Here is a 16206-nt window from a genome sequence, read left to right on the forward strand (position 1 = left end):
TTTACTGGTTTTTTTTCTGTAAAGGTTTCCGTTGCTGCCATTGGTTCGAAGCCTCCCGATTGTGAGCTGTTTTATATTTTTATTTTTAAAAAGGTTTCCATTGCTGCCATTGGTTCGAAGCCTCCATAGCAAGAAGAATACATATTATTAGAGTTTGCCATTTGGACTCATATTCCAATATCTACTTATATTACCAACTTGGGTTCATATTTCTTGACTTCAAAGTATCGTTTAGGCTTGAGACTAATATTTCTTTTAACTTCAAACGATCGTTTAGTTTTGAGATTAATAGAAAGCATCCTAGTCACCACCATGGGATGGTCTCCGGCGAGTGCAGTGAGCGCAACTTTAGACACTGTAAATCTGGTAAGTTGGTGCATTTCTCTGGCTGAATATGAAACAAACAAATTCCTTTATTAGCCCCTGCAATATTATCTGTTACTCTAAGCATATTTTCTTTGGCTTTGGTGAGGGTTAAAATCTTGATCTTGCTATAATTAAATGGGTTTTTTGTTTGTTTGTTTCTCTAATTATGTTTGTCAGGGGAATGTGCAAGTTAATGCTGATTAATTTCGCAATAATTGCTTAATCCTGGGGTAAATATGATCCCTGACTTGATTAGGGATATTTATTGCTCTTTTTTTTTCGGATTTCTATGAATATTTTTGAGGTTTCTGTGAATTATTTTATGTTACCAAAAAAGCACATCGAATTGAGTTGAGAGCATTGGTTAAGTACCTCTGAAATAAAGCTTATCTATGATTGTTTTTTTAGGTTTCTGTGAATTATTTTTACGTTACTAAAAAAGCGCATCGAATTGAGTTGAGAGCATTGGATAAGTCTCTAAAATGAAGCTATTAAAGATATAAAGCTTTTGATATTTCTCTCCATTTCTTCATTCTTCTTTAGGCATAATATTTTGGGGTCTATCCCACTTGACACGAGTAGATGAAGGGTTTAACTTGGGTCGTTCAGAATTGTTTTTGAATTGTGGTAAATATGACAGGAGTGTAAAGTATTTAATTTTTCAGACACATTTTACTAAATGGCCTCGTGTTGTAACATTGCAGAGCAAATTGGAGGAGCAAAGAACGCAGGCAGGACCAGAGAGTACCGAATTCATATCAGCTCTCGCTGCAGGCATGAACGCACAGCTCATTGTAGAGGTATGTTCAAGCGAATCACCAACGTGTACGATAGGCCTAGCAGTGGCAGCTCGGCAGACTGGTGGCCGCCTCGTCTGCATTCTGCCGGAGAAGGCGCGGAATGACACCGTGGCGGAGACTATCAAGGATCTAGGGTTGGAACATACAACCGACTTCGTCATTGGCAATGCCATGGAGTTGCTTCCCGAGTACAAGAATGTAGATTTTGCTGTCATTGATAGCAGGCTCACTCAAGATTACCAGGATTTGTTTATGGTTTTGAATCTAAATCCCTCTCGAGCGGTGGTGGTTGCCAACAATGTGTTTGATAGGAAGCCCACAAATGCGTATGCCAAGACGTTGAAGAAGAAGGCCGGTGCCAAAACTGTTACTCTCCCGATTGGCAAAGGCATAGAGGTGACCAGAATCGGTATGGGTTATAACAATCACTCCTCGCCTCATACACAACAGGGAGTCGACATGGACGCCATGGATATGATTTCCAAGAGGAGATGCTGTGATTGTTATAAAAATGTGAAAAGTACAACTTCCAGAGGCCACGAGAGCGGATGGATTGTGCATGTAGACGAAGAAACTGGTGAAGAACATGTATTCAGGGTATGCAAACACAGACCCTGTAACCCTTACAAGAAACCTGCAATGAACCTTTCAAATGTTAATCCGAACTAAACCTCCAAAGTTGACATGACTTGCATTTGTGTTTGAATACTTGTAAGGTTGCGGATGATAATGTATTATCGTTCGAAGCCCGGAGTTGTTAATACAAATAATTTTGTAGTCAACCATCAATTTGTAGAACTTGATGGATGCAGAATCTATACTGCAAAGTTATGGGTAATAAAAGAATCTCGCGCTTTCTTTTCTTTATGTGGAATTTAAAGCAGCAAGGAGGTTTCATTGAATCTGAATCCAATACAGGGGCCGCTCGTCAATTCGCAATTGAAAGTCTTGTGCCCCCGGTGCTTTTTTCTTGATATATAAGATAAACCAATAATCGATCAAATTATTTTTATGATTTGTAATAATAATATTTTTGAGTACGAAAGTTTTTATAATTGGTCATAATTAATATAGGATTTTTTCAATCAAATTACATTATAAATTTTTAAACTTTATAAGGTTTCAAGTGATATTTATTATGAATTAAAAGAGTGTCCATTATAAGTTTAGTCATATAAATAATAATATTTTAGTGTTTACTGATGGTGAAGTTTCTATTTATAATCTAAAATTTTACACACAATATTATTCTAAAAATCATTTTAAAATTAAAAGTTTTAATCTAAATAGATTAAAATACTAACAAAACCATATTAAAAATATTAATGTGGTGGTTGATATAGAAGAAGATTTCATTTATATCTATTATTAATAAAAAAAATAAGAAACCCCAAAATAACATAAAACCTAAAAAAATTACTAAAACATATTTTTTTTGAATAATTACATAAATTAATAAAAACTAAATTTCACTTTATTAACCACCCTAGATCCATCTTAACGCTGGATCTATTAATCACCGAGAGGGATCAAATCTCTGGTGGTGCAAACCTATTTTTTGAGTGAAAACTTGAGGAAATGCTTGCACCTCGAGAGATTTGATCCCTCTCGGCGCTTGATAGATCCGGTGTTAAGATGGATAGGCTGGTTTCAGTTGTGTGCAATCATACAAAATTTGCTAAACATCTAATTATTTTGATCATTTTAAATATGCTAAATATGTCTAAGATTAATTTGGTCAATTTAATTTAAAATTTGCTTAGTTACCTCACTTTGTTGAGATGAGAGAGATTGCTAGTAAGTTGAATGTTCAAAAATGATGAAATACAAAATTTGAGTGCAAAGTTTCAATGTAACAATTTTGATAGATAGAAAATGTGAATACTAAGAATATAGTCTATTACAAACAATCTTCATTGCAATCAATTTGAAACTATTTTCTTCTACTGTTTATATTATCACACCTATTAATTTTTCCATTTTCTTGTATCAATCATATGAAAAGAGTAGTTGGAAGCAGAGACCATTCAAATATTTAACTCGATCTACTGAGTAGTTGGAAGCACAGACCATTCAAATATTTAACTCGATCTACTGTAGTAAACAACATACCTTGTCTTTGTTGCTCTCCAATATTAATAGTGGTTTTCTCCAAAGTTAATCATTCTGACTTATGGATTGTTAAACCCAAAATAATTTTCAATGGTAGTTATTTTGTATTGCTGCATTGGAATTCAAAGTAATTAACAATGTTGAATGATGGAAAATGGCAATAATAAGAATGTAGCCAATTATAAATAGTTTATAGTTTCAAGAAGCAAACATTTTGGGTAAGCAAACATTTTATATAGGGTGAAAATTCAAGTATTGTATCTAATGTTGAATAATTTTTATGTGCTTGAGAGAGAGTGTGTGTGTTTTGGGGGTGAGAAGGAGAGACAAGAGGAGATAGAGATATAGATAAGGAGGAGAGGGAAGAAGAGATAGCAAAGGCAAGGAGGGAGGAAGATATATATATATATATATATGGAGAGAGAAATGTTAGAGAGAGAGAGAGAAGAGGAATAGAGAGAGATTGAGGGGAAAGGGAGCAGGGAGAGATAGATAGATAGGTATAGAGAGAGTGTGTGTATGTTTAGGGGCTAAGATAGAGAGATAGAGAAGGAGAGACAATGGGAGATAGAGATGTAGATGGAGGAGGTAGAGATGTGCTTACACTGAAATCAATGCACATTATTAATCTAATTACTTTGGAATTAATGTACATCATACATCTTGTTGCATCAAATCAGAAATCAACCCCTACACTAAAATCAATGCATGTAGTGCAAACAATCAAATAGGATTAGAAATCAACATCTATACTAAAATCAATGCATCTAGTGAAAGAAATCAAATAGGATTAGAAATCAATATCTACACTGAAACCAATGCATCTAATGCAAGCAATCAAATATGAGTAGAAATCAACATCTATGTTGAAATCAATGCATCTAGTGTAAGCGATTAAATATGATTAGAAATCGACATCTACGCTAAAATCAATGCATCTAGTGCAAACGATTAAATAGGATTAGAAATTAATATCTAGACTGAAACCAATGCATCATGTGTAAGCAATCAAATAGGATTAGAAATTAATATTTACACTGAAACAAATGCATCTAATTCAAGAAATCAAATATGATTAGAAATCAACATGTACGCTGAAATCAATGCATTTAGTGTAAGGTATTAAATATGATTAGAAATCGACATTTACACTGAAATCAATGCATCTAGTGCAAGTGATCAAATAGGATTAGAAATCAATATCTACACTGAAACCAATGCATCATGTGCAAGCAATCAAATAGGAGTAGAAATCAACATCGACACTGAAATCAATGCATCTAGTGTAAGGTATTAAATAGAATTATAAATTGACATCTACACTAAAATCAATGCATATAGTGCATGTGATCAAATATGATTAGAAATCAACAACTACATTGAAATCAATACATCTATTTTAGTGAAAATATAAAATATTCATGACTTTCTAGATCTAACTTCTATGTCTATATTTGTCTTTGTGAGACTCTTTCTTCTTCCCTCTCCCTCCACCTTCCATTCTGTGTATACCTCCCTCCTCCTCCCCTTCTCTCTCTTCCCCTCCCTCTCTCCCCTGTGTCACTCTACCCGCCTCTCCCTAACTTTCTCTATATTTCTCTTTTTTCCTCTCTCCCCCTTCCATCTATATTTATACCTCCCTCCATCTCTCCTTATTTGTCTCTCTATCTCAACCCACTAAACACATTCCACTCTCTCTCTCTCTCTCTCTCTCTCTCTCTCTCTCTCCCCATATTATATATCTATCTATCTCTCCCTCTTCATTTCCCTCTCTATCTTTTCCCCTTCTCTCTCTCTCTCTCTCTCATTCTCTTAAAAAAGAACTAGAGTTGAATGTGTTGTCTTGGCAACTACATGCAACATGTCATTTGATTCCGTCACTTCCATCTCTAGGGAATTGATGGGCGGGAATGACCACAAATCTTGCTCCTCTACCTTAAATTTTTAAGTTTATTAAAATTCAAGGGAATTGGTGGATGGGAGTGACCACAAATCTTGCTCTTCTACCTTAAATTTTTTAAATTTATTAAAATTCAACAAAACCCAATAGACTCTCTAACACACTACAGTCCTTGACATACATTTAGAAGAAACATATGTTGAACATATTCTTTAGAAAATTAATATAAGTTCTCAATTAAAAAACAAAAAACAAAAAATCAATAAACTCTCCACCTTAAATTAAAATACTAAGCCTTAGCCTAAATATTATTACCAAAGAAATCAAAATCATTAAAATAATTAAAATGAAAAAAACTTTAAATAAATATTATACATTAATTAATTAATAAATGATCTGAAATCACTCGTGAATGATCTCAGTTATTTAATGAAGGTATTATAGACTCATGTGTTGGGGTGTGTCTATGTTATTTTAAGTAAGGATCGATAAGATTGCGAAATACACACACACTTGAAACAATAAGAGAAACAAGGTAAATAAATATAAAAACACAACAAATTTAATGAGTTCACCCAATCCTCCTGGGCTACGTCTCCTGGTCCAACCTTCGGTGGTGGCCTTTTTTATTGTGTCTTAAAGCAGAGATTTTAAAATAAGGAGCTCAATTTGAGTCTCACTTAATAGATGATGATCAGTAGGGTGGTACTTGGATTCCCCTAGCCTTTAGAGTACACAGACTCCCCCTTACTGGATCTCGACCTCAACTGGTCTCAATGGTATGAGCCCAATTTGGTACTCAATATCGGACATGTATACACAGAGGAGTTGCTTGAACCTCTCAAGCCCTCTCTGGAGTTCACAGACTCTCGGACTCTCTCTGTCTTTGTCTCCTCGATGCTGCCTTTTCTTTGCAGGTCAGCTTGACTTCTCTGTTTTCTGCAATTCGCTTCTTTCTATACTTCTGTTTTTTCCCTGTTCTTTGTCTGTTCGTGGCTTAAAGCCAATATGCTCCCTAACTGTTCGTTTCCTCTTCCCGGCTCTCTGGATCGCCTGCCTCTGTCCGCTGGAATTCCCCTGCTCTGCATCGTCATCGATGTGTAATGGTCCACAGAGAGGTGGCCTCTTGTCACCTTACGGACCGAGTGTCAGTTTTCTTTTGAACGGTCGTTATTTCCATTACTCCAGGATTTTCCCGCGAAATTGATCCTCCTTCCAGCTCATTGTTCATGTCGAACCTCAATTCTTTATGTGCCTCAGTCTATTTTCCCATCGAATCCGGTCATCCATCGGGTTAATTCTCCGTCGTTGATCTGGAGCCTCTAGCTCCTACAGTCTCCGTCTATATCGCACGGGTAAGTTGCTTGACTGTTACTCACGTGATGTAAGCGGTTTTCTCTCTCATCCACTGGACACACGTCTCCCGATGTAAGGCATTACGCTGAACTCGGCCAAACCCACTTACCACTCGAAGTGCATGCGATATCCTACCAGTTTTGGGTGCGAGACCCGCCTTCTGACGTTTTCCGCATTGTTTCCTGTTTTCCCTCGTGACCGAGCACTCAGAGCTTTCCTTCTCTAAGGGTTTTGTCCTGCGATATGCGATTAGTGTTAACTGTGTATCAGAAACTGCCTCTGTTTCTAGATATGGGCTTCCAATTGCCAATTTGCGTCCATGTGCGGTCTCCATGGGCCAACGGTCAGTGCGCTTTGACCGAGGGTCCTCATTGTTCTGTGCAGGCCACAATTTCCATTGTCCAAAGATCATTTCTGATACTTTTTATTCATAAGATTTGATCTGACATAATTTTGAAACAGTCATGAGAAATGTTTAAGGATCCAATTCAGATCACGACCTTCCCACTGAAAAAGCTTTTGGACCACCAAAAGTTGGTTTTCAAGCATTGACTAAGTGAGGATATAACTGTCTCACTTGTCCAATCTCTATCCATTTTTCACGGCTTGGATTGGAACCCTTGAGTCCAATCCTGAGGTACTCAACATCTCCCCTATGTGTCGTCCTCACCATCCTGTCCAGAACTGTGTCTTCCTTCAATTCATTGAGATATTCAGGTAACAGATCATCAATATAAGGCAATTGACTTTGCTCTTCGGGATCTTCAATTAATGAAGGTTCAAATAGTCTCAAGTTGTCTGCATTAACGACTAAGTAGATGTGCATGTAAGCTGGTAAATCAAGGTGAAAATCATTCTCACCAATTTTCTCAAGTATCTTGAAAGGTCTATACCTTATTGGCTTTAGCTTTTTACCTTCACCTTGCATTCTGTTTTTGCTGATATATAGCCAGACTTGATCACCAACTTGGAAACTATGCTCCATTCGATGCTTAACATGCCTTGCCTTGTATTTGGCTTAGCTCTTTTCCAGTTGTTCCTGTACTTCCTGGTGAATCTCTTGGATTTGTTCAATGAACTTGGTTGCCTTGTCGACATCACTGTGTCCATCAACTGTTATGTCTTTACCAAAGATAAAATCCAAGGGAGACCTAGGTCTGAAACCAAAACAGGTCTCAAAAGAAGATCTCTATGTAGAATAATGTTTTGCTCGGTTGTAAGCATGCTGCACATAACACAAATGTTCATCCCAAAGTTTGGGATGCTTGCTGCAATAGCCTCTAAGCAACTGAATCATTGTCCTGTTGACCACTTCTTTCTAGCCATCTGCCTGTGGATGAAAGGCTATGATTTTCTTCAGTCTGGTGTCCATCAGTTCCCACAGATTCGACCAAAACTTCCCAACAAATCGGGTGTCTCGATTAGATACAATGGAAGTAAGTAATCCAAAATGAACCCATACATGCTGAAAGAAAAACTTTTCAATTTGTTCAGCTGTAATCTGTTTATTACAAGGTATCAAAATACACATTTTGCTGAACCTATCCACAACAACATATAAATAGTCATGACCTTTCCTAGAATACTTTCCCAAGGATGAGAAGGAACTGACAGTGGTGTGTACAAGCCTAGTTTTCTATTGCTGGGCTTGCTTTTAGCACACATGCTACACCCTCTTACATATCTAGAAACTGTCTCATTCATTTTTGGCCAATAACAAAATCTTTGCAGCTGTGCAACTATTTTACTTACCCCAAAGTGACTTGATATTAGAGAAGTGTGTGCTTCTCGAATTATCTTTACTCTTTCAGTTTGCGGAATGCATAGCTTCCCACAATGATACAAGAGTTGGTCCTTAATGTGATAATCCAATTCTTCTACTCGTTTGCCTTGACTTAAAGTTGCATATACATATTTGAAATCTATATCTTGAGCATATTTTTCAATGTAGCTCTCATGCAGTACTGAATTATGCTTAAGTATAGTGGATGCATTTATAATAGGTCTAGATAGCATATTTGCAACTTTATTGTGTATTCCCTTATCTGATGACTAAATGAAACTATTGCAGAAAACCCATCCACCTATAGTGTCTTGATTGCTGCAACTTAGTTTGGGAGTGTAGATATTGAAGTGGTTGATGATCAGTATGTATGACTGTCTCTTTGCCCATTAAGTAATGTTTCCACTTTTTCACACTCTGTACTAATGCATACAATTATTTATCATATGTTGGATAGTTAACTACTGCAGAATTAAATGTCTCAGAATGATAACATATGGGTTTACTGTGCTGTATCAACACTACTCCCATGGCATAGTCACTGGCATCTGTTTGGATCTCAAATGGTCTTTGAAGATCTGGCAGTGCTAGTATTGGTGTTGTACTAATATTTTCTTTCAAGGTGTCGAAGACTTTCTGCTATTTGCCTCCCCACTGAAACACCTTGTTCAATCCTGTCAAAGCATGTAAGGGAGCTGCAATTAAGGAAAAGTTAGAAATGAAATTTCTCCAATATTGTGCTACTCCTAAGAAGCTTTTCACTTCTATAGCAGATTTGGGTTTAGGCCAGTTTACAATGACTTCCACTTTAGAGGGATCTATCTTCAATTCACCACCCCCTACTATATGTCCCAAATAATTCAAAGATGTTTTGCCAAATTCACATTTTGAGAGTTTAACATAAAAATTTTCTCTTTTCAAAACATCTAGTGTCTGCTTAACATGCTTTAAATGTTCTTCCCACGTTTTGCTAAATATAAGAATGTCATCTAGATATATAATAACAAAATCATCAAGAAAAGGTCTGAGTACATCATTCATTATTCTCATGAAAGTAGCAGGAGCATTAGTTAAGCCATAAGGCATAACCAACCACTCATACAATCCCTGCTTTGTTTTGAAAGCAATCTTCCATGCATCTTGTTTTGCAACTCTGACCTGATGATATCCACTATGCAAGTCTAACTTGGAAAAATAAACAACTTCTTTTAATTGATCTAGTAGATCATCTATGTGAGGAAGGGGATAATGATTTTTTATCGTTATCTTATTCATTGCTCGGTAATCAATGCACATTCTCCACGAGCCATCTTTCTTTCTCACCAAAACGATTGGTGACCCACATGGTGATGTGCTAGGTCTGATGAACCCCTTCTCGAGAAACTCCTGCACCTGCTTCTTGATTTCTGCATTCTCTAAAGCGGAAAACCTGTATATCCCAATGTTAGGCAATGGAGCATCTTGCTGCAAACTAATATCATGCACTATTTCCTTTTTGGGTGGCAGACCTTTAGGTTCTTGAAACAAGATATCATACTCTGAAACAACTTTTTCTAAATTAGCTTGTTTTTTAGCATCACAACCCTCAAATACATTGGTTTTATCAGGTTTATTTTCCTTTACAACCATCAACAAAAATTGTTTGCATGAATTTACAATTCGTTTCATCTGCCTCGAGTTTATTAGAGTATAATTATTCTTCAGCTTATGAGCTCTTACAAAGTATTCGATTCCATCTTTAATGAGTAGATACTTGTTCTCAGCTCTATAGAAAATAGCTTTTCTATCATACAAGTAAGGAATTCCTAAAACAATTCCACATATATCTAGAGGAATTATATCTAATTCAACCTCATCTACAAATGTTGACCCAAAAGAAAACTTAAGTTTACATTTTCTAGTCACTTGTAGTTATTCTTTATCACTTAACCAACCTAATGGGTATGGTTTCTTGTGAGGTGTAGTTAGTAATCCCAACTTCTTTACAATTGCTTTAGAAATTAAATTTACTTCTGAGCCACTATCAAACAAAGTATCAATCTTTTGATGTTTGGAAACAACTTGAATATGGAAAGGCTCATGTATTTTTCTCTCATTTTCTTCATCATTAATAGATTGTGCAAAATTACTAGTAGATGCTTCAGAATTTTTACCTCTTATACATGTGGCTGCAATGGTTGTTTCATCTCCTGAGTCCGACCCCAAATATTTCTGAATAGCTGCAACAGTGTTCTTCTTCTCGCCCTCGAACTTCTTAGGTATGAGCTCTGGATGCAGAATCCAACAGTGCTCATCATCATGCTCATCCTTTTTATATTGAGTGCATGAAGAAAAAGGGTTTGACCTCCAACCTCTAGTCAGGGCCAACCCCCCACCTAATCCGGTGGGACACATGTCACTTATATATTCACTTAGTCGAGGCCAACCCCCTACCTACTCCAGTGGGATCCATGTCACTTATATATATATATATGGGATTATGTCATGGTTTTCAAAAGGAAGAAGGTATGCAGCTGAGAAGGGGAAATAGGCATATGAGCATGGATTCTGAGGAATTTTGTGCAGAGATGTTAGTTGGATTTGTGGGATGTGAGAAGAAAACCACTACTTCAATTGCATCATAAGCACTTACCCGTCAAAGAAGCAGAGTATTAAATAATAAAGTTTGTTTTTGGTGAGTAGGACGACCAATTGACATCGTTCCTCGAAAACTAAAGCCTTGGTGGTGGTGGCAGGCCACATCAACCGTAAAAAAAAAAAAAAGGAAGCAAAATCAAAGTTTAAATTTACAAATACAAAAAAAAAATTGGCATATGGAAGAAACTGTGATCCATCTTAATTATGAATTTACCAAAAGTCAAAAGGAGTTTTTTATTTTTGTATTTTTTTATTTAGAGGAATCAACAATTGGGTTGGTCTCGTACTCACATGGGTCGATTCCAATCGCTATCAATATAACCTCTCTAGGTGCCTATGTATGCGTCTTCCATAGGCACGGAGAATTTGAACCTCAAACCTTCTCACACGTAACACTTCATTTTCACTACCAATTAAATTGCCATTACAAATATCATTGATATTTGAATATTAATTACGTCTTACATTAAAATTATTTTTAAAAACAAAAATATTATAACTTTTATCACACTAAAATGTGAAAATATATATTTATTTTTATACTTTATTACAAGTAATATTATTTTTTATTTAATGAATATTTCATTTTTATTTTGAAAAAAACAAGTCATTTTCACCTTAAACATAAAAAGATTTACTCGTCTCCTTCCTAAAATAGACTTATCAATAGAGTAAAAAAAAAAAAAAAAAAATTAAAAATATGCAAATTTTCCTGGATAAATTATCATATAGCATTGTTTTATTTAAGCAAATAAAAAAATATATCAATAAATTACAAAAGTAAAAAAATATATAAATTCCTCATTCAAACAAATCAGAGTCTATTGGTTCCAGTGCTATGTTTGAGAGGGTTTCACGGTCTATAATCAAGTATTTGTTGTTTAATGATATAAGAAGATTTATAGATATGAGTTTTGTGGTAGATGTTTGTGAGTTTATTGTCTATAATTTTTCAATGATTTTTTGGAATCACAATTTTGAGTTATAAGTTTTTTATAATTTGAGTGTCTTATAATTTATTAGAGCATTGAATATGTGTGTGTATGGGCAAAACCCTATTTTAAACAATAAAAATTAAGATTTAGTTAAAAAAAGGTTTGACAAAATTGAAGTCAAAAACATCAAAAATGCTAATTAAAATTGTAGTAAAACTACCACAATTCAATATGAAACAAGTAAAATTTTTAGTATAGTAACATTTTAATCAAATTCATATATCAATTTTTAAAAATGGATTAAAATTTCAAACACATTGAAACTAACCTTGGAGTAAATGTAACTGACTTGATTCACAATATTGAACAATGAAAACCAGAGGTAGCCAAATCATTTTTATTAGCTCCAATTTTATGAGAATCCATCTTATTGACCTATGGTATTCATGTGAAATACAACCTATTTTAAATGGGGAATTAAACCAATTTAGACCCATCTTAACTTCATATCTACCAAGCAAATCTCAAGAAATTTACATCTCAAAGAAAAAATTTAAATGGGGAACTAAACCAATCTAGATCCATCTTAACTTCATATCTCCCAAGCAAAGCTCAAGAGATTTATGTCTCAAAGAAAAATGATCTCTCTCGCTACTACAATTAAGATGGATTCAAGTTGATTGATTTGCATCTCAAAGAAAATTGACCTCCCTTAGTACTAAAGTTAAGATGGATCATAATTGATTGTTAATATTTAAAGTTTAAATCAGAGTCCTTGATTTGCATTTCAAAAAATTGATCCCTCTCAGTACTAAAGTTAAAATGGATCCAAGTTGATTATGAAATGAAATGAAATGATATTTTAAGGTCTACTAGACTAAAAAATAGTTTATGAGACCATTAGTTCCCTCTTTTTCGCTTTTTGCAATTCAATCATTTTCTGATTCAAATCGATGATGAGTTGACCCAACCTTATCCAAGTTGATTATGAAATGAAATGAAATGATATTTTAAGGTCTACTAGACTAAAAAATAGTTTATGAGACCATTAGTTCCCTCTTTTTGGCTTTTTGCAATTCAATCATTTTCTGATTCCAATCGATGATGAGTTGACCCAACCTTCCAACAATCCCCTCGCTAAAAAGACAATGCCAAGAAACTGATGCTAACATGTTCACATAACTTTCTCTGATGACTTTGAATGCATTACATTCCAAAATGAAATGTTTTTCCGATTCCACAACCCCCAAACATGCAAAATGTACACACTCGTTCTTCCCAAGTTTCTTTAGGCCTTTTCCACCTTGTTTTACACTAAAGTTAATGTGAGTTGGTCCTTAATTAAACAATAAAAACCTTTGCCCTCCACGAAAAGCTAGCTCCAATAAACTCTTTTGTTGTAAATCACAGATAGGATTGAATTCCTCAATATAATATATTTTTTTTTTATCTAAATTAATCATTAATATTTAAAACTTCTATACTTTGAAGACTTAGTAAATGTCCAGATGACACAAACATAATCCATCCTTAGTGCAATTAGGAGATCCCTAACCGGCTATCGTGTTTATCCTTCCGAATTAACCGATGAACACGTAGAATCGAGATGCCACGCTGGCAACGTAATTGCCACGTCACGCACTCCAGTTAACTTCCTCGTAACTCAGAACCGGCCAGAAAGGAAACTACTCTACCGCATGTTTGCTTTTTCCCAATACGGTAAACCCCTGCTAATCTTCACGTGTTAGAAGAAATAATCGCTCTCGTTTTTTCGACGTGACCTGTCTACTGCACATATTTTATTTTGTATATTTCCAGCTGGACGGCGGCTCCTTTCTTTGTGGGCACCTCTCATCCGATTTCTCTTTACTTGTATCTATGGAATTCGTCTATTTAGGTGGAGTGTTTGAATCATGTTTTTTTAGAAGGGAGGGGTTGGTTCCCAAGCAGAAGCATTATAGGGCCTTTTTTTTATTACATTGTATATGTATCAGACAATGTTGATAAAGGTCACATCGAAGCCAACATACAATCGGAATATTCGCCCTCACCGGAACAGTGTACGCCATGGAACAGTATACGCTGCAACCTCCACGCAGCTCCACAAGATTCGAATGTGGCATCATGCACTCGTGTGCAATTTGAATCATGTTTTTATAGTTGAAATAGATTTAACATTATCAAAAATCTCTAAAACACTTAAATTTATGAAATTTGATAGCTTTTAATTAGATTTACAAAATTCCTTGCTAATTTTTTCTGAAAATATGACTGGAATTTCCATAACTTTCAGAGAAAAAACATAATCATTAGAGTACAACTTTTTGCATGTTTGATTATGTCAGTTTGTCACGATATTTAAATTTTAAATACGATAATGACGATCCATTAAATTGGGTAGTTATTAATTGTATTTTGGGGAAAGCTCCAAAAACTTGTTAGGAATCGGTCCGCGATCTTATCTGTTCGTTGTCTTTATCAATCAGTGCGGCGTTTTTCAAATTATCCTTTGCACAATTATTTCATTGCCCTGATTTGCACTTAGGACATACTAAATTCTTCTCTTTGCACCTTTTTTGTTTCGGTAATTCATTCTATGGATCATAGATAAATCCATTGACGTGCCCACCTATAAGATAAGACCCTTGGCTTATAACAGGGATTGTGAGCTGTTTACTGGTTTTTTTTTTCTGTAAAGCTTTCCATTGCTGCCATTGGTTCGAAGCCTCCATAGCAAGAAGAATACATATTAGAGTTTGCCATTTGGATTCATATTCCTTGACTTCAAAGTATCGTTTAGGCTTGAGATTAATATTGCTTTTAACTTCAAACGATCGTTTAGTTTTGAGATTAATAGAAAGTATCGTAGTCACCACCATGGGATGGTCTCCGGCGAGTGCAGTGACCGCATTTTTAGACACTGTAAATCTGGTAAGTTCCTGCATTTCTCTGGCTGAATATGAAACAAACGAATTCCTTTATTAGCCCCTGCAATATTTATCTGTTACTCTAAACATATTTTCTCTGGCTTTGGTGAGGATTAAAATCTTGATATTGCTATAATTAAATCAGGTTTTCTCTACCAGAACTTGATTTTGGTTTTTTTTTGTTTCTCTAATTATGTTTGTCAGGGGATTGTGGAAGTTAATGTCGATTAATTTCGCAATATTTGCTTAATCCTGGGGTAAATATGATCCCTGACTTGATTAGGGCTATTTATTGCTCTTTTTTTTCGGATTTCTATGAATTTTTTTGAGGTTTCTGTGAATTATTTTATGTTACCAAAAAAGCACATCGAATTGAGTTGAGAGCATTGGTTAAGTACCTCTAAAATGAAGCTTTTCTATGATTTTTGTTTTAGGTTTCTGTGAATTATTTTTACGTTACTAAAAAAGCGCATCGAATCGAGTTTAGAGCATTGGATAAGTCTCTAAAATGAAGCTATTAAAGATATAAAGCTTTTGATATTTCTCTCGATTTCTTCATTCTTCTTTAGGCATAATTTTTTTGGGTCTATCCCACTTGACACGAGTAGATGAAGGGTTTAATTTGGGTCGTTCAGAATTGTTTTTGAAGTGTGGTAAATATGACAGGAGTCTAAAGTATTTAATTTTTCAGACACATTTTACTAAATGGCCTCGTGTTGTGACGTTGCAGAGCAATATGGAGGAGCAAAGAAAGCAGGCAGAACCAGAGAGTACCGAATTCATATCAGCTCTCGCTGCAGGCATGAACGCACAGCTCATTGTAGAGGTATGTTCAAGCGAAGCACCAACGTGTACGATAGGCCTAGCAGTGGCAGCTCGGCAGACTGGTGGCCGCCTCGTTTGCATTCTGCCGGAGAAGGCGCGGAATGACACCGTGGCGGAGACTATCAAGGATCTAGGGTTGGAACATACAACCAACTTCGTCATTGGCAATGCCATGGAGTTGCTTCCCGAGTACAAGAATGTAGATTTCGTTGTCATTGATAGCAGGCTCACTCAAGATTACCAGGATTTGTTTATGGTTTTGAATCTAAATCCCTCTCGAGCGGTGGTGGTTGCCAACAATGTGTTTGATAGGAAGCCCACAAATTCGTATGCCAAGACGTTGAAGAAGAAGGCCGGTGCCAAAACTGTTACTCTCCCGATTGGCAAAGGCATAGAGGTGACCAGAATCGGTATGGGTTATAACAATCACTCCTCGCCTCATACACAACAGGGAGTCGACATGGACGCCATGGGTATGATTTCCAAGAGGAGATGCTGTGATTATTATAAAAATGTGAAAAGTACAACTTCCAGAGGCCACAAGAGCGGATGGATTGTGCATGTA

At 35.6% G+C, this 16206-nt stretch overlaps 1 protein-coding gene across 1 annotated transcript; it reads left to right on the top strand.

Moving 5' to 3' along the window:
* Positions 1 to 312: 312 nt before the first annotated feature.
* On the top strand, positions 313 to 14623 carry LOC149206509 (uncharacterized). The gene is made up of 4 exons (XM_089397713.1): positions 313 to 366; positions 1071 to 1763; positions 13884 to 14021; positions 14588 to 14623. Exons 1-4 carry the CDS (start codon positions 313 to 315, stop codon positions 14621 to 14623), a joined length of 921 nt encoding a protein of 306 aa, XP_089253839.1.
* The last annotated feature ends 1583 nt before the right edge of the window (positions 14624 to 16206 follow it).

Source organism: Pinus tabuliformis, chromosome 1_2, assembly GCF_031772625.1.
Source record: "Pinus tabuliformis cultivar Carrire ecotype Pingquan chromosome 1_2, CPIR1, whole genome shotgun sequence".
NCBI classification, from domain to species: Eukaryota; Viridiplantae; Streptophyta; class Pinopsida; order Pinales; family Pinaceae; genus Pinus; species Pinus tabuliformis.